The sequence below is a fragment of the Oncorhynchus keta genome, chromosome 5, assembly GCF_023373465.1.
Source record: "Oncorhynchus keta strain PuntledgeMale-10-30-2019 chromosome 5, Oket_V2, whole genome shotgun sequence".
Lineage (NCBI taxonomy): Eukaryota > Metazoa > Chordata > Actinopteri > Salmoniformes > Salmonidae > Oncorhynchus > Oncorhynchus keta.
In genome coordinates, this window is record NC_068425.1 from 24,429,957 (window position 1) to 24,447,698 (window position 17,742).

At 44.9% G+C, this 17,742-nt stretch overlaps 3 protein-coding genes across 7 annotated transcripts in view; 1 reads left to right on the forward strand and 2 right to left on the reverse strand.

Moving 5' to 3' along the window:
• Window positions 1-84: 84 nt before the first annotated feature.
• LOC118378072 (PAT complex subunit CCDC47) lies at window positions 85-4,692 on the reverse strand. Its single transcript, XM_035765003.2, has 12 exons — window positions 4,501-4,692; window positions 3,231-3,532; window positions 3,012-3,104; window positions 2,536-2,832; window positions 2,384-2,449; window positions 2,153-2,254; window positions 1,923-2,033; window positions 1,650-1,735; window positions 1,425-1,483; window positions 1,193-1,302; window positions 873-1,040; window positions 85-741 (listed from the first exon to the last, which is right to left on the reverse strand). Exons 2-12 carry the CDS (start codon window positions 3,522-3,524, stop codon window positions 661-663), a joined length of 1,467 nt encoding a protein of 488 aa, XP_035620896.2. The 5' UTR covers window positions 3,525-3,532; window positions 4,501-4,692; the 3' UTR covers window positions 85-660.
• Window positions 4,693-5,016: 324 nt separating this feature from the next.
• On the forward strand, window positions 5,017-11,536 carry LOC118378073 (DDB1- and CUL4-associated factor 7-like). Of its 2 annotated transcripts, none has more exons than XM_052519192.1 (7): window positions 5,017-6,023; window positions 7,305-7,463; window positions 7,675-7,786; window positions 8,672-8,790; window positions 9,586-9,795; window positions 9,914-10,031; window positions 10,109-10,255. In XM_052519192.1, the coding sequence occupies exons 1-7, from the start codon at window positions 5,886-5,888 to the stop codon at window positions 10,111-10,113; spliced, it is 861 nt and encodes a 286-aa protein (XP_052375152.1). In that variant the 5' UTR covers window positions 5,017-5,885; the 3' UTR covers window positions 10,114-10,255. The 2 variants fall into 2 exon arrangements, with proteins under 2 accessions (XP_052375152.1, XP_035620897.1); XM_035765004.2 differs by having other exon boundaries at window positions 5,020-6,023; window positions 10,133-11,536.
• A 1,719-nt stretch (window positions 11,537-13,255) lies between these two features.
• The window catches only part of LOC118378071 (potassium voltage-gated channel subfamily H member 6-like), a 68,341-nt gene continuing 63,854 nt past the window's right edge, over window positions 13,256-17,742 (reverse strand). For all 4 annotated transcript variants that reach the window (XM_052519194.1, XM_052519195.1, XM_052519193.1 and 1 more), the window contains 6 exons: window positions 17,256-17,449; window positions 16,805-16,892; window positions 16,389-16,673; window positions 16,076-16,265; window positions 15,491-15,698; window positions 13,256-15,289 (listed from right to left, as the gene is read on the reverse strand). In XM_052519194.1, coding sequence (XP_052375154.1) covers window positions 15,008-15,289; window positions 15,491-15,698; window positions 16,076-16,265; window positions 16,389-16,673; window positions 16,805-16,892; window positions 17,256-17,449 — 1,247 coding nt within the window. In that variant the 3' untranslated portion in view covers window positions 13,256-15,007. The remainder of the gene's footprint in view (window positions 15,290-15,490; window positions 15,699-16,075; window positions 16,266-16,388; window positions 16,674-16,804; window positions 16,893-17,255; window positions 17,450-17,742) is intronic.

Genomic DNA, 17,742 nt, shown 5'->3' on the forward strand with positions numbered 1-17,742 from the left:
ACTTACCGTCCCATTGGTCCATTTATAATCACCTAACCACAAGACACAACTCTACTAAAAAAAGACAGAAATGAGATTGTTCAATAGCTTCCAGTGCATTTTATTGTTTGCTTAGAAATTCACCAGACAGACATAGCTTGTAAGGACTGTCACTTAGATATAAATTAAAATTGGATACTTTGCATCTCGTCTTGTAGCATCCACAGTGTTAACTCAAACAGGCCTCACATGCCTTCATTCCTATTAAAATATGAGCATTTTATTTCCCACCAAGAGGTGCAACCCCCAATCCCTGTCGATTTGATTAATAAGCTCATTGAGCCGACTTGCTTTGAAAAGAGAAATGAAGACCTAGGCAGAAGAAAAAGTCAAAACAGGAAAAAAACTGGCACGGGTCGTCATGGCGACAGACTTGATATGCAAAACTCCTGTCCCTCTCACTTGTCACTAGCAGCTCACTCACAGCCAAGGAAAACCCCATTCTGATTGGACAAAGTGTTTCCATGAGAACAGAAACAGGGAACCTGCTTGACACACCCATGGAGAAGGGAATGTCTGTGTGAGCCTGTGAGCCAGAACTGGGCGCTGAAGTGAGAGAGATGGATGGAAGCAGTGGAAACCGTCTGAGCTGTGTGATTGAATCCCTGTAGCTGTCTGTCCTCACATGGCTTTGACTTTGATCTGCTTCATCTTCATCTGCTTCTTCTCAATCTTCTTCTGATCACGACGTTGAGCAGCCTCCTGGAAAAGGGGGAAACACCATAGACAGTTAGAGCAAGAGGTACAAAGGAGACCAAGATGAACAGTGTGCTGTGTTCCCATGTGTAATGTTACAGTGTGTTATTCTGCTGGTGGGCTGTGGTGGAGCTGACCTCCAGGCGGCGCTGTCTCTCGGGATCCTCCTCGCTCATGATCCTCTCCTTCTCAGCCCTCTTCTTCTCCTCCCGTCGGGTCTGAGCAGCCTCCTGGCGCTGATTGTGGGTCTGCTTCAGGAAGTTCTCCTCCACACGGGCACGGTTCTTATCCGCCTTCTGTTTTCCCTGGAGGACAGACACAGGGAGAAAGAGGGGGAGCAAGGAGATGCAGTGATGGATGAAAGGAAGACTGTAGATAAAAAATAAATAAAAAGTCTGTCAATAGGCCAGATTGAGGGTGTACTAGGAGACTAGTGTAATTATCCTGCCATTCTCACCTCTCTGTTGAGGCGGAGCTTCTTGACCTTGTCGATGCTGTAGATTACCATGTTCATCAGGGGTAGCAGAGTGTCCATGTCTTTGGGAGATGTGTTCCCCATGCCAGGCACTACATGCACAAACACAGGAAAACATTTGTTAACATTTCATTCAGTCACTACGTATCAAATATGGTGAATCGGCTGCATGCCAAGTGTTGGAAAGCATTTCAAGTGGAGACAATTGGCTCACCATTAAATGTAAACAGCAGCGTCTTCTTGGTCTCAGGCAGTTTTAAGGGCTGTCCATCCCTGAAACACAACAGGGTTGAGAAGGAAGCTTCAGGTAACAGAAACAGCTGTACATCATTTCATAACAGGCTTTAATACAAGACCAGAGGTCGGGGTGGAGTAAGGACATTGCTGTGATATAGTTAATATGTTGTGGAAAAACTGACTTGCTTGCAGGCACACTTACTCTTGCACAACTTTCGTACCAGAAAATTGGTCAGAGAAATGGATGGACTCGATCTTGTCAGCATGGTTAGTGATATAATGAACCATCTGAAAGACAAAGACAGTGGAAGGGTGAATGAAAGAAAAACAAGGGGTTTGTCAAATTGTAGCACACTGTACTCTTCCAAGTCAAATTCTCCCACTACAAACAATAAGAGACCACTCTGCAATAGCCTAGTGACAAAGTCCCCACTGTAGTGAGTAGGCCACAACAGAGGTCCCCTCCCTTGCTCACCTTGCTGTCCATCACACCATCCGTGACCTCACCCATCTCTGTCAGAATGGCCAGGAGCTCAGGAAGGCCGTACTTTGCCCCTGACTTGGGCTTGTCACTGCAGAACTCACTCTGGGGACGGACAGACACACAAAGACGGGTCAATGCACCCACGCAGCCTGAGGCTTATAGATGGTTAATAGTGTCTGGAAGGCTGAATTAATGTACAGTGATGTTGGCCCGCCCCTCACCAAGTCCTGCATCTCCTTTTGCATCCGGGCCATGGCCTTTTTGGTGCCCACAGCAAACACAAACGTATCCATGTCCTCATCATTCAAAGTAACTTTAATTTGCTACAAAGAAAAAGAGACAGCAAGTCAGACAACAGAAAAGGTCTACCTTTAGGAAAGTATTTGTAAGCGCTGAGGTGAGTGACAATGTGACTGGTGATGTACATGTATGCAGGCATCATATGTACCCACCACTTGATCACAGACTGGCCTCATCATCCTGGCCAGTACATTCAGCAGGTCCTGCCTCTTCACAAACTGGAACAGACCAGAGAAAACATTGAAACAGCAGCTAGTTCTCACACAAACACTTTCTCTCTCTTACTCACACACACTGTAAATACCTTAAGCTGGATGAGCATGCCCTCACAACACACTCGACCTGAGCACCACAGGTTGTAGATGTGCTCATTCTCCTGGTTCAGCTTCCCGGTGCTCACTGCATCCTTACTGGTGCCATCGTCACCCACCAAGGCAAAGTTGCTCTCCAGGAGCTCTCGGTGGGAGTTGAACCAGGCTGTGGCCAGACGGCTGTTCTTGTTCTTGCCGATGATGTAGTTCATGATATAGGCCAGCAGGCCCGTCACCATTAGAATTTCCATGTAGTAGCTCTCCCAGCTGTTCTGAAGGTGGGCCGGCACCTGGAAGGGGAAGACAGACAGACTCATCACCTTGACAACCACAACATTAAGGATGTTTCATCTTGGCACTCACATTTAAGAGGGATTTTCTTCTTGGTTGTCAGAGTACAGTTTAAGAAATAGGTCTGTAATCAATGGCTTCCTAATGGTCACTAGTCTGGTGTTAACAGTGAACTTACTGTGTGGATGATCAGAGGGTCTTTAAGGGACTGGCTGGGCTTCTCCATGCCATCAAACTCGTCTGGATCGTACTTGCTGTACATGTCTTGATCCTACAGCAATACAAAAATAAATATCAATTAGTTCTGGCACAAACCAAAAGCACAGTGCATGGGATAGTGTGCCAACTAAGTTGTCCCTGGTCAAATGCAAGCTACCAGGCCACAGCAGCCACTAACCTGTGTATCGGAATCCTCAAAGCCGTCCTCCTGTCCGTCTTCCTCCAGCTCCACTGTGGCCTCATCCTCATCGTCCTCATCAGGCTGAGCAGGGGGGGCCGCACGGGGTGGAGGGGTCGTCTCTGGCTCGGCCGCAGTGTCCTCGCTCACATCCTCAAACTCAGCAAAGTCATTGTCGTCTGCAAAGTCTGCCAGGTCTTCCCCGTCGTCAAAGTCATCGTTGTAGCGTCCCCTGGAGACGGGCAGTGCCAGGAGAAGTAGCAGTGCGGGCAGCAAGAGGTACACACTCCTCATGGTTGAAGCTGTGCCAGCACAGGCCGGAAAATTAGAGGACAGGTGGGAGGAGAAGAGCAGAAGGAAGATAAGGAGGGAAAGGTCAATTCAGGTCAAACCAGGTGGGTTTGGAGGTGACAGAAGGTCAAACCAGCACTAGACAGAATGCCTCAGTCAGTCTCACACAGGCTGGCTGTCACAAAGATGTTTCCAACAAATACCTGCAATTCTGTGAGTTGATTTAGTTACATGCCCAGGACAGTAACTTGTTTTTTTACAACACATATCTATAATTTCATGCCTCTTACATCCACTCCCACTGAAAAGGTCAACATCCAAGAGAGTGGTAGCAAGGTCTGGACACTGTCAAATGACCTAAATCAAAAAGGTGTCAGTCTGAACGCCATAGAATCTATGCATCAATCGGACTGGACATGGACTGTGGTTATTGGTAATGACCCAGTGACCCTATCATTCACAGGTCATCAATATTCTAAAAATATATGGCTCGCGTTGCTTTCTTTATTGATACATCATTCTAGACACTGTAGTCCGATTATGCTAGTTAACTACCAGCTTAACCACAGTTACAAATATCTTGCTTCGCATTCAGGTGAGCTAACTAACGTTAGCTGTCTGCTGCTAGCCAAATCCACTCTCTGACTGTTAGCAAGCTAGACTTGGAGTGGCTAGCTGAAATCATAGAACATTTCAGATGGCTAAGATTACAAAGTGCTAGTAAATATGCAACCACAGTTGACAATTTCTGGTTAACTAACTAACGTTAGTCTAGCTAGCGAGATAACTCAGTGATTAGCCAACGTGTCCCATCCCCCCCATCTCTTCCCATTCTAACCGAGCAAGCTAGCTAACGTTACCAACCAAGTTATTGCTACGCTATATCTAATAAGTGGTTGACAATATAACAATAGCCGGATTTATCAAGTTGAATCAAACTAAAGCAAAACAACACATGTAAAGTTTGCTGTATGAATACCTATGGAGGGTTAAAATATGTTCCTATAGAAAACGCTGAGGTCGTCGTTAGCTTAATAGTTCAATACAGTCCTCTTGACAGTAGATTATACCACAGAGTTTCTAAAAACCCAGAGGAGCAACCTCGCGAGACTTCCTGGACCGCTTGCGAAACAGACCAGGCCGGGGTTTGAGAAGTCAAATATTCTTCCTTGTTGATTTTCTCGAAATCTAAAGACACAGCCTAGATTCAAGCCAATGTTGTAAGTAGTTAAATATGTTATTACTCCAACCTTGTGAAAGTAACAAACTGACACTTTTTCATGTTCGTTAAAAACAACGTTATAGTGAAGAAGTGCCTTTGAGATGATGCTGTGCACATGCGCAGTTCGGCCGAGACGTTACACGTTGACGTTTAGCAAGCCTACCAACGTCACCACGACACCGCCTACAAGTGTGATTAGGGGTTTCTATTGGATAATCAGTTTATGGTGCTTTCAAGACAACTGGGAACTCGGGGAAAACGAGGTCAAATAATAACACCAATGATCTTCAGGTCGGAAAGTCGTAGCTCTAGAAAGATGCCAGAGTTTCAGAATGAGAATTCCGAGTTGCATGACTGTTCTTAAGTAGTTTCCCAGTTGTATAGAGTTTATCAAATTGACGAATATATATATTTTTTTGTGCATTTTACCTCAGCCTTACTCTTTTCCTAACCTGCTGAGTAAATTACCCTAACCTGTTACGAAAAGTTAATTGTGACATAAACTATATCCCTTCCAGACAAAATCCCTAAACAGAGTCCACCACCCCTGTTACGCTGTTAAAATAGTAAAAAAAAACATATTTGCATATTTTCAGACTGGTGTGATTGGTATGATGATTTCCACACTTTAATGGGTTGATTGTGGTCTATGAGCTAGCTAGCGTCACACCGCCGACATTTTCTTCGATGGGAGGAGAGTGATCCCCACCCCTCTTTGTGGTTGCAGCAGCAGTGTTGTTGAAGTCGGAGTCGGGTCAAAGCTAGCAGGGGACTCAATTCGAAAAGCAGGCTCACTTACCCGGATCATCAAAATCGAGCGAATGGCAAATTCAGACTATTGTCCGTAAGCTAATGTGTGTCTCGAAGCTACATTTAAGCTTTATGGTTGCCTTCGTTGTCCGATAGTAATAGCTATCACGCGGTACAACGCGCAACTAGCTAGCTAATGGCGTTAACTGGGCTGGTGTAGTATCCCATAACTAACGACTGTTTGCTAGCTAGCTGTCGTTTGACAGCCTTTGTCATTTGAACTGTTCAAATCTTCAATTCGGAAAGTCTAACGAGTCGTGGGTGATATTTTGTTCCAAGAAAAGTTGTTTTATATAGGTAAGGATTTGATATACGAGCTCGTTTAATTAGCTATGTCGCTCCACGGTAAGCGAAAAGAGATCTACAAATACGAAGCGCCATGGACGGTGTATGCAATGAACTGGAGCGTTCGTCCCGACAAACGCTTTCGCCTGGCCCTTGGAAGTTTCGTTGAAGAATATAACAATAAGGTGAGTGAGAAGATGAACTGTATATTTTTGTTAACCAGTCCTTGTGTAGAATCAGAACTAATTAGTTGGGACCACCGTGAATCCCACAATGCTGTGATGTGGGCCACCCAGAACAGATCTTCGTTATAAAACAGAACCCAGAACATATGGCAAGGTGCTCCATCATGCTGGAAAAGGCACTGTTCATCACCAAACTGTTCCTGGATGGTTGGGAGAAGTTGCTCTCGGAGGATGTGTTCATAGCTGTGTTCTTAGGCAAAATTGTGAGTGAGCCCACTCCCTTGGCTGAGAAGCAACCCCACACATGAATGGTCTCAGGATTCTTTACTGTTGGCATGACATAGGACTGATGGTAGCGCTCACCTTGTCTTCTCCGGACAAGCTTTTTTCCAGATGCCCCAAAAAATCATAAAGGGTATTCATCAGAGAAAATGACTTTACCCCAGTACTCAGCAGTCAAACCCTGTACCTTTTGCAGAATATCAGTCTGTCCCTGATGTTTTTCCTGGAGAGAAGTGGCTTCTTTGCTGCCCTTCTTGACACCAGGCCATCCTCCAAATGTCTTCGCCTCACTGTGCGTGCAGATGCACTCACACCTGCCTGCTGCCATTCCTGAGCAAGGTCTGTACTGGTGGTGCCCCGATCCCACAGCTGAATCAACTTTAGGAGACGGTCTTGGCGCTTGCTGGACTTTCTTGGGCGCCCTGAAGCCTTCTTAACAACAATTGAACCGCTCTCCTTGAAGTTCTTGATGATTCAATGGCAGATATAGGTGTGTTCTTACTGGCAGCAATATCCTTGCCTGTGAAGCCCTTTTTGTGCAAAGCATTAATGAAGGCATGTGTTTCCTTGCAGGTAAGCATGGTTGACAGAGGAACAACAATGATTCCAAGCACCACCCACCCTTTGACACTTCCAGTCTGTTATTCAAACTCAGTCAGCATGACAGAGGGATCTCCAGCCTTGTCCTCATCAACACTCGCACCTGTGTTAACGAGAGGATCACTGACATCATGTCAGCTGGTCCTTTTGTGGCAGGGCTGAATTGCAGTGGAAATGTTTTTTGGGGATTCAGTTCATTTATATGGCAAAGAGGGACTTTGCAATTAATTGCAATTCATCTGATCACTCTTCATAACATTCTGGAGTATAAGCAAATTGCCATTATACAAACTGAGGCAGCAGACTTTGTGAAAATTAATATTTGTGTCATTCTCAAAACTTTTGGCCACGACTGTATATCGAGCTGTTTCTGATTTAATTATTGTTGTTTCTCTTCAGGTGCAGATTGTGGGTCTGGAGGAGGAGAGTTCAGAGTTCATCTGCAGGAACACCTTTGACCACCCCTACCCCACCACCAAGATCATGTGGATCCCGGACAGCAAGGGTGTTTACCCAGACCTGCTTGCCACTAGCGGGGACTATCTGCGCATCTGGAGGGTATGCATGCACCCACAGCCTCCTTGATACTAAATCATTCGTAAACATAATAGATGTCATGTTATGCGCTCCTTGGCCTGCACCCTCTTCTAACTATTGTGTCCCTCTTGCAGCATCTGAAATCGCACTCTAGCTCAGTTACTTGCCCTGGAGGGACTCTTTTCTACGTAGTTGTATAGCATCTCATGGCTTGTTAACTCTTACCCCTTAGGTCAGTGAAACAGAGACGCGTTTGGAATGCTTGCTGAATAACAACAAGAACTCTGACTTCTGTGCCCCACTCACCTCGTTTGACTGGAATGAAGTGGATCCTAATCTACTGGGTAAGAGATGGTGCATATGCATATAGTAGAGCTGGGACTATAAACCGAAAAAGATTGACACAGACCAAATATCATGGACATTTTGCTGATCTCGTTCATTACAGCAAATAACCTATAGGTGCCCGAGTAGAGAAATGTGAAGTTCCAAATGAAATAAGTTTGCTAATATGGGTGATTGTTAATACAACATTCAAAGTAGTAGATTTAAGAGTAATATAAAAAATAACTGGTGCACATTAATGTTATAAACTTGTCATTCAAGTTATCGTGATCATTTATTCCATTGATTGTGACATGGATGTTTGTCCATATTGCCCAGCTCTGGCATATAGTCTATTGGTTTGCTGTCAGTGTCTACAGCATGTGTGTCAGAGTAAGTAGCATATAACAGTTTAAATACAATCTCAAATAGCTGCCTGTCACTTTTAAAATCTGGGCATCGTCACATATTTCATCAAATAAATGCTGGGTCTAAATTAATTGTTTACAACTGTTACCATGGACACAGCTCTGATATTCCCACAGTCGTGCATTACATTTTTTATTATGTCAATGTTGCAAGCCATGGCGCCACCAAAAATAACACAGCATCAAATGAATGGTGCTAAAGTGTGAAATGGAGGGTGTGTGATAGGCAGTCTTTGCAGGTCTGATCTGCTATGCATTTGTTATTATAATGTTTATACAGGTAAAACTGGTAGTCTTTTCAACATTCTATTGAGCTGTGGCATATTTGAAATAGATGCCTGGGTATAGAAGAAGCCTGTCTCAAATGAGTGCTGGTTGTGTAGAGTGATTAATGCAAATAAACGTTGACGTTTTACAGTGTGTCTTGTTTGGTGAGTGTCAGTGTTTTTAATCTGGGTTCTGATCTGTCCATTACAGGCACCTCCAGCATTGACACCACCTGTACTATCTGGGGGTTGGAGACTGGCCAAGTGCTGGGCAGAGTCAACCTCGTATCCGGCCACGTCAAGACCCAGCTCATTGCTCATGATAAAGAGGTGTGTGAGGGCTGAGGGGCAATATAAACCTTGCCTTGAAGTTTAGTTTGCTTGTATGAATGATTAAGTAAAGGCTAGTTTCCGTGAGCAGGGGCTAGAACCTGTTCAGGGAGCAGAACCGAAAACCGGAAAAGAATGACGTTTTTTTGAGGAACAGAATTGAGAACGAAACTATTCTCTAGTGTTCCGTAACAGAATCCTTCATTCCACATCTTGAGAACAGATTAATAATGTTATTTTTTGTTCAAAAAATATTCCTAATGTCTAATATTTAATGATGTAATTCAGTGAAGTTACGACTCTAAAGGTATTCTAGTAATGGCCTAAACACATCCCAATTCACATGATGTTTAGCGCTTCAAACCAAGCCCCCTCCATGTCCACCTCTCTCTCTCTCCCCACCCATGAAATTGTCTTATCCTGCGCCTGCACTTAGATGGCCAATTAAACATGTAAACAAATAGCTTACACATACACCGCAAGCTGCTCCATCCAAACTAATTTAGGAAGCAAATTAATGAGCTAAATGTGAATACGGTTTAATTTACAGCCTAAACATTTTACCAAAAGGAGCCATATGAAACGTTATTTTTTGGGGGTTCCAACCAGTTCAGAATTGTATTATGCTGGTCGGATCACTGGAACAAAACAAATAGGGGTTCTGTTCAGAACAGAACGATTGGAAAATGATTTTGGTTCCAACACCTGGTCCTGAGGTCATGAAGTCTGAATGTGTGCCTTTGGGTACATCAGTGTAATAACTCTGTATGTTGGTGGTGTTCTCTGTGTCTGTAGGTGTATGACATCGCGTTCAGCCGCGCAGGCGGTGGTCGGGACATGTTTGCGTCGGTTGGAGCGGACGGCTCAGTACGCATGTTTGACCTGCGGCACCTAGAACACAGCACCATCATCTATGAAGATCCCCAGCACCACCCCCTACTGCGCCTCTGCTGGAACAAACAGGACCCCAACTACCTGGCCACCATGGCTATGGATGGCATGGAGGTCAGTCTATTTTACTGTCCCTTCCTCTTTCAGTTTGGTATTGTCCATTCTCTCTTTGTTGCTCCCTCTCCTTATCCCTATCTAATGTGTTCTCTCTCTCCTGTGCTGTGTGTCTCAGGTTGTGATTCTGGACGTGCGTGTTCCCTGCACGCCGGTGGCCCGCCTCAACAACCACCGGGCCTGTGTCAACGGCATCGCCTGGGCTCCCCACTCCTCCTGTCACATCTGCACTGCAGGTAAGGCACAAACAGCTTCTTCACCAGTTCACCTTTCCTCAGACCCCATTCTAAGTCTTCTCACCTTCTCCCTTCAGCGTAATAATAATGTCTTTCCTCAGCCGACGACCACCAGGCGCTGATATGGGACATCCAGCAGATGCCCAGGGCCATCGAGGACCCTATTCTGGCCTACACAGCCGAGGGGGAGATCAACAACGTCCAGTGGGCCTCCACCCAGCCTGACTGGATCGCCATCGGCTACAACAACTGCCTAGAGATCCTGCGGGTTTAAAGCCAACCTTCACCTCAGGTGTGGATGTGAAGGGGTGGAGGATGAGGACAATGTGTGGATTCAGAACTTGGACATGTTTTTTTGAGTGGAAGTAAATCTTGCAGGACTGCCTCAAACCACTACTCTGTCCTGGCTGATTGATGTACGTATGGGAGGCGGTGAGAACTTTGTCCCACTCCGCAATGTCCTGGTTTACTCTGTTTTTGATAGAACTAATCCCTGTGTCAAAAGGAGTATGTTGTCGTCTTTATTTATTGTTTTGGTAATCATCAGTGTCTGTACAGCGCCAAAATGCATCAGTGGGTTCAACAATTCTAGATGGTCAATTCATTATGGAATGAAACAGTGCAGTTCCAACTGAAGACTGCGTCGAGTGTGTTTAACCTGTTTTAGCCAGCAATATGACATAACGACATATTTAGGATCAGGAAACTCACTGTCAGAAAATGTCATTTAGGGTCATCTGGGTGTCTTTCTGAACTGGTTTGAATCCAGTTGTAGACTTCTGAATTTGAAACCATAAGGCTAATTTTAAGGCCTCATAATTATTTTAAGTATTTTTTTTTACATGGTTTGCTGGTACCAGATCACTTCCATGATTATACTGTGATAATCTGACATATCGTGAAGTGACTGAAGTGTTATGGTTCAATACCACAGGAAGTTGGTGGCACTTTAATTGGGGAGAACAGGCTCGTTCTAGTGACTGGAGTGGAATGGTATCAAATACATATAACACAAGGTTTCCATGTGTTTGATGCCATTCCATTTGCTTCGTTGCAGCCATTATTGTGAGCTGTCCTCCCCTCAGAAGCCTCCTGTGTTCAACACACAGTTGCATGTCTCAGTTTGGATACTTTGTCATCAGCCCCTTTGGACTAGACCAGAACCTACCAAAAACAAGCTTAATAATGTTTTCTTCATTTTGAGTAGAGTTGCTTGGAACAACTGCAGTTCCTATTCAAGACTGTGTGAAACAAATACGTTTACTTAGCCTAGTACTGAAGGAGAGGGAAACCTTTTTCTCATCTCGCTCTCCCTATCTTTTTATTGTTCTCTGTACTCGAAGGTCAACCCCCCTTTTTGCATGTTTGTACAAGGGGAAATGTACATTCTTATAAATATATGAACCAAGATATTGATAAGGCAAATCTACATGTAGTAGCTTTTTTTCATAAAAGTTTGTATTACCAAATTTGCTCTAACTAATAAATATTCCTTCATGTGTTTATGTAATTGTCAGTGTTATTTGCATCACTGAATACACACTGATAGGTCAGGATGTCAGGGTTTAATTAGGTGGGCATAACGTCACTTCAATGTGCAGATGGCAATGTATTGCAGTGAGCAGGAATAGTTCTGTCAGCTCCTAACATTACATTTCTCTCTGCAGTGTTCTTAAAGGTCCAATACAGCTGTCTTGATCTCAACATTAAATCATTTCTGGGTAACAGTTAAGTACCTTAGTGATTATTTTCAGTTAAAATGGTCAAAAAGAGACATTTCTGTTATGTAGGGGAAAACTGAAAACTGTCCGGTTGGCATTTATTGTCATGAATGTTGCACTAGAGGCAGTTCTACAGAGTTGTCACTAGCTGCTGACAGCCACTTAGTCATGTCTCATTTTAAACGTAATCTTAACCACACTGCTAACCCTAATGCCTAACCTTAAATTAAGACCAAAAAGCTAATTTAGTTTTACATATTTTTTTTAACGATATAACCAATTTTGACTTTGCAACTGGTCCATTTAGCAGAAATAGCTCAGTTCTGCCTCCAGGGCAAGATTCATAACAATAAATGTCAACCTGCTTGAAAACTAGCCATTATTGGCAGAGAAGTTGGGAACTCTCTTATTGGTCAATTAACTAATTTACTCCCTGGTGATGTCACCAGGCAGGCCAAAACTCCATCCCACCAACATTTCTCACTCATAATTTTCACAATTTTAGTATTAGTGTATTCGGCTATTTCAGCTACACCCGTTACTGACAGGAGTATAAGATCTAGCAGACAACCATGCGATCTCCATAGACAAACATTGGCAGTAAAATGGCCTTACTGAAGAGCTCAGTTAGTCAGATTTCTGCCCTGCTAGAGCTACCCCGGTCAACTGTAATGCTGTTATTGTGAAGTGGAAACGTCTAGTAGCAACAACGGCTCCCCAAGCTCAAAGAACGAAACCGCCGAGTGGTGAAAATCATCTGTCCTCGGTTGCAACACTCCCTACCGAGTTCCAAACTGCCTCGGGAAGCAACGTCAGCACAATAACTGTTTGTCGGGAGCTTCATGAAATAGGTATCTGTGGCCCGAGCAGCCGCACACAAGCCTAAGATCATCATGCTCAATGCCAAGCGCTGGCAAGAGTGATGTAAAGCTCGCTGCCATTGGACTCTGAAGCAGTAGAAACGCGTCAGTCCGACGGACAAATCTGGGTTTGGTGGATGCCAGGAGAACGCTACCTGCCCTAATGCATAGTGCCAACTGTAAAGTTTGGTGGAGGAGGAATAATGGTCTGGGGCTGTTTTTCATGGTTTGGGCTAAGCCCCTTAGTTCCAGTAAAGGGAAATCTGAACTCTACAGCATACAATGACATTCAAGAAGATTATGTGTTTCCAACATTGTGGCAACAGTTTGGGGAAGGCCCTTTCCTGTTTCAGCATGACAATGCCCCCATGCATAAAGCGAGGTCCATACAGAAATGGTTTGTCGAGATCACGTGGAAGAAGAATTTGACTAGCCTACACAGAGCCCTGACCTCAACCCCATCAAACATCTTTGGGATGAACTGGGCCTTTAACATGGCCCAACTGAATGAATCCCTCGTTTTAAAATATGGTTTATAAATTGATGTCTTTGAATTCCACAAAAGTAAGCCCAACTGAAGAATAGTAAATGGTGAAAACCACAAGTCCAAGCCCTCAACCAAAAATAAACAACTTGTCAGTAGTTGAAGTTTCTGTATTATTTATTATAAATAATCTTTAATCTAAAAAAGATTCATAAGAATTATGATTTTGTGCTTCAAGAAACCTTTACAGAACAATAAAGGCTTAAAAAACAGAGTTACATTCTCCTGAAACTGTCAAAAACATCTTGACACTGGGATTCTGGGAAAATGACACCAGTGACATCACTTGATTGGCAGATTCCATCCACATCACTTCCTCCCAGGTGGGCATCAAACATCCACTAACTTTGGCACCTTGAGTCATTACACACATTTGGGCCAGGATTCAATCTGATTGCAGATTTGGACAATGCACCACTTGAACGTAATCTCCGATTGAGCCGACATATACAGCGTTTACCTTTCATGTGGTCTCTTCAAAAGCGGGAACATTGTCTTGTAGAATCAGATTGAATCCCGGCCTTCCAAAAGGGTGATGTTAAACATGTGACCATGTCACTTACTCAAACATAGTCAACACACACACACACACACACACACACACACACACACACACACACACACACACACACACACACACACACACACACACACACACACACACACACACACACACACACACCTGAAAAAGAGATGATGCATCCTTGGTGTAACAACAGTCCTGTGAAACAGAACAGATATATAGACATACACAAACATGATGACCCAAGCAAAGCAGTAATGGCTGTATAAATGGAAGGTGTTTATAATGCTTCACAAGTGCGACATAACTACAACATAAAAGAGATGAGAAAACTGTCTGCTTTTTTCCCATGTCAATTATCTGTTCTCATGACCCCTGACAATGTTGACTCAATGAGACATGTCACTTCATGTTAACAAATATTGCTTTCCATTAAGTCATATGATTGGTAGAACATGAGAGTAGAATTAGTGTATTCAAAATGGCCACTTTTACAGTAGTCATTCCTACCATACAGACATAAACAGTATTTAGATGGCATTTATACCATCTCTTTATATCATCTGTTGATAATATGTTACACCAACATAGTAATAGTGTGAAAGGAATACGTGTGCATTCATAACTATTAGATTTCCAGATTGACGGTAAGATCCTCATGATACTATAAAAATACATTTCAGTTCAACTTATAAACAGCACTGAGACCGAATGTGCAGTTCCTCTACAGTGTAAACATACAGTACACACAGTTATATGTATTTTTGGCCAAATTCTTATCTGCCAACAAAAAGGATCATGGCATAAAAGGATCATCACTTAACAAAAGGAAAAGGAGAGAGGAATGACAATACTACAGCTTTGAGATCCAGGGAAAAGGGGGCTTGGGGTTATTGTTAGTGTCCGTGTGACGTGTGTGTACGTGTGCTTCTAGTCAGCCCAGTTTCATATCAGTTCTCCATAGGCAGTGCCAGGCCCCCAGGCTTTGTGGGGTCTGGGTTGCAGAAATCCTAAACCCCCTCTCAATAATGCCCTAGACCCTGATAGAGAGGAGAGGTTGTTTGTCGCACAGGACCAGAGGTGCCTCAGCCCTGGGCACTGTGAGTCAGTGAGAGGGGGCCCTCCATAGAACCTCCTCTCAGCTACGTGGAAGGCAACCCACGTGGATCAGCAGCATGTTACAGGTTAGGGGGTTGGGTGGGGATTGGAGAGGAGGAATGAGAGAGGGGACAATTAGAGAAGTGACTCTGCCAACATATGATTGTCCTCCTGTGGTGGTGCAGGGGGTGCTAGGAGTGAGGGATGATCAGGTTAAAGGTCAGAGGGTTTTAGCTTCCTGGCAGGATGGGGTCAGAAACGTGCCTCTGAATCTCCTGCCCCTCTGTGGAGGTCTCCAGGTTGTCAGGGAGGGAGGGGAAACGCAGGCTGCCACACAGCAGTCCAGAGGGCCCCAGGGTTTGGCAGGAGACATGGGGGGGGCTGAGGCCCATGGAGGACCCTGGAAGGGGCTCTGTCTCAGGGGACATGGACATGGTGTCATCAGAGGCCACCGTGAGGTGGATTCCACTGGACAGGGAGTCCTTGAACTTGTGCTTGTCTGAGTCCGGGCTCTGCAAAGAAAGAAACAGGGGTAGAGAGGTGAAGCACAAAAGTGATTCAGTAACTCAGTATACTGTACAACCTCTAATACCAATACCTCACTCTCACTCATTTTATCAGCCCACTGTTTCACAATATCATATAGCTCTTTGAGGACAGAGCATTGTAGCAAGCAAAAACTGATATATATTGTACACCATACCACTACCCACCTGCATTGGCGAAAGCATGCTGTCAATCTTGATTGGGGGCATGGAGGGGACAGTGTGGATGATGGGGGCTGCTGTGCTGTACAGGGTGGTGGGGTGAGCAGGGTGAGGGCTGGGCAACACAGTGCTGTAGGCCGGGGGCACTGGGGTTATCTGCCTTTGGAGCAGCTGCAGGATCACGTGGATGTCTGCAGTCATCCGAGTCTCCAGTCTGGGCAGGGCCAAGGATGGAGGCAGGGTGGGAGAGGAAAGACCATAGATGAATAAAGTCAATCATTTCTTGGTCTTCCTCCATTATTTATTTTGGCTTCTTCTCCAATGATTATCTTCCTTTACCTGTCTGTAAATCCTCTCCTCTCCTCTCCTCTCCTCTCCTCTCCTCTCCTCTCCTCTCCTCACAGTTCCTTTCTAAAGATCCCCTTAGCTGTGCCCTCGTCACCTTTCCTCTCCTTTCCTGTCATCCCTTTCCCCTCCCCTCCTCTCCTTGCCTGTCATCCCTTTTCCCCTCCTCTCCTTTCCTGTTATCCCTTTTCCCCTCCTCTTCTCTCCTCTCCTCACTTTTCCTCTCTTCTCTCATCTCCTCTATACCTGTGGAGTTGGGACTGTAGCAGCTCCACTCTGGACTCCAGTTCACTGGGCCTGTCCTCTGCACAGGGAGGAGAGTGGTAGGTGCCCCTGACTGAGGAGCAGCGCCGCTGGGGATCTGACAACTGACTGGTCCTCCGGTCAGGCCAATACCCATACACCCCTGGGCCTGGCATGTTGATGGGGGCTGCAGCTGGGATTTAGAGAAAGAGCAGAGATTCCTGTGGGAATGCTTTGATGCAGGCTATAACATAGTACAGTCCACTGATCTTAGTTAGTTCATGCGTAATACTGAGATATATCAGTCTCTCTTTACCTGTGTATTGGTGACTTCCTCGGTCCAGGGGCGGCCCCATGCCTGCTGAGGGTCCACTGGGAGGCAGCAGGCTGACCACAGCAGGGGGGTAGTCATCGGTGTCGGCCACAGAGGGGTACTGCTCTGCTTTGCTATGTCCCAGGGGCTTCATCTCATCGTCACTGGACTGGGAGCAGGCGCTGGCACTGCTACACATGCCCTCCCAGTGGGAGCTTGTGTCCGGGCCGCTGTGGTTCCCCAAAGGACACGACTGGTCTGGAAATGAGTCCTCACGGTCCATGCCGTCTACACACAACCAGGACAGGTACAATGATCACCACAGCTTTAGACATATCATTGATAGTAACACTACTTTAACTTTTAACAATGTATAAGAAACCCATGAGGACATAATGAGCAGAACCACACACACTCACCAGGCCGGTTTCTCGTGCGTCGTGGACGCGGCCGTCGGTATCCACATTCAGAATCCTCACTGGGAGGTGCCTGGTTCATTCTATCTACCTAATACACATCAGCTTCAGTAACTCAACAAAAAACAACTCACACTTTACAACACATTACACACACATCATCAATCATCAGATTTATACACACTAAATATTCAAGAAGTAATGCTTTTGCATTAGTTTGCCTAACTAAAACTCATAAAACCCATCCTTGTGCTAAGATCTCTTTATGACTAAGGGCTGGTTTCCCAGACACAGATTAAGACTAGACCAGGGCTAAAAAGCCCTTTCAAATGAGATTCTCCATTGAGAATGCTTTTTAGTCCAAGGCTACACAGTCTGTGTCCAGGAAACAACATGAACAGTACCTACTAGTGGTTGGAGAGGGTGCTCTCTGTCCCCCCATTATGGTACTCACATCTCGGAGGTTAAAGGTGATCTCCAGGTTGGTCCAGAAGCAGTCGGAGAAGTCTGGGTACATGTCCAGCACCTCCAGCAGGTCCTCCCTCAGGATCCTATGGAGGTCACAGTAGGTCAAAGCCCTGACGTCTGCACTCGACTTCCCTGGACGCCCAAAAAGATAGATGGGTTCCCCGAAGATATCATTCTGACCTACGGAGAGAACGAGAGAGAGAGAGAATGGAGAGATGAGAGGTTGAAAGGTGTGACACCTGAAGAGGAAACGGAGGTGAATAGAGGGACAATGGAGAAAGCAATGATTGAACAACAACAAAAATAATTGGACAACATTCGCATTAAAAACACTCATAAACTCACTCACATACACCACCAGGGGGAGTGAAAGCCTCAGTCGACAAGACTACCCTGATAGATACTTTCTTCAGGATTATTTCTAGATTTTTCAGAGTAGAACAATAACACTAATGCTCTACATTATTCCAGTT

Excerpts from the sequence above, each read along its gene's own strand:
- LOC118378072 (XM_035765003.2), bottom strand. The coding sequence starts at position 3,524 with ATGAGGAGTGTGTACCTCTTGCTGCCCGCACTGCTACTTCTCCTGGCA. Across the intron at positions 2,034-2,152 it reads AAAAGGAGATGCAGGACTTG|AGTGAGTTCTGCAGTGACAA; the intron begins GTGAGGGGCGGG and ends GTCCGTCCCCAG. Across the intron at positions 742-872 it reads AGAGACAGCGCCGCCTGGAG|GAGGCTGCTCAACGTCGTGA; the intron begins GTCAGCTCCACC and ends CCCCTTTTCCAG.
- LOC118378073 (XM_035765004.2), top strand. The coding sequence starts at position 5,886 with ATGTCGCTCCACGGTAAGCGAAAAGAGATCTACAAATACGAAGCGCCA. Across the intron at positions 7,464-7,674 it reads ACTATCTGCGCATCTGGAGG|GTCAGTGAAACAGAGACGCG; the intron begins GTATGCATGCAC and ends CTTACCCCTTAG. Across the intron at positions 9,796-9,913 it reads TGGCTATGGATGGCATGGAG|GTTGTGATTCTGGACGTGCG; the intron begins GTCAGTCTATTT and ends TGTGTGTCTCAG.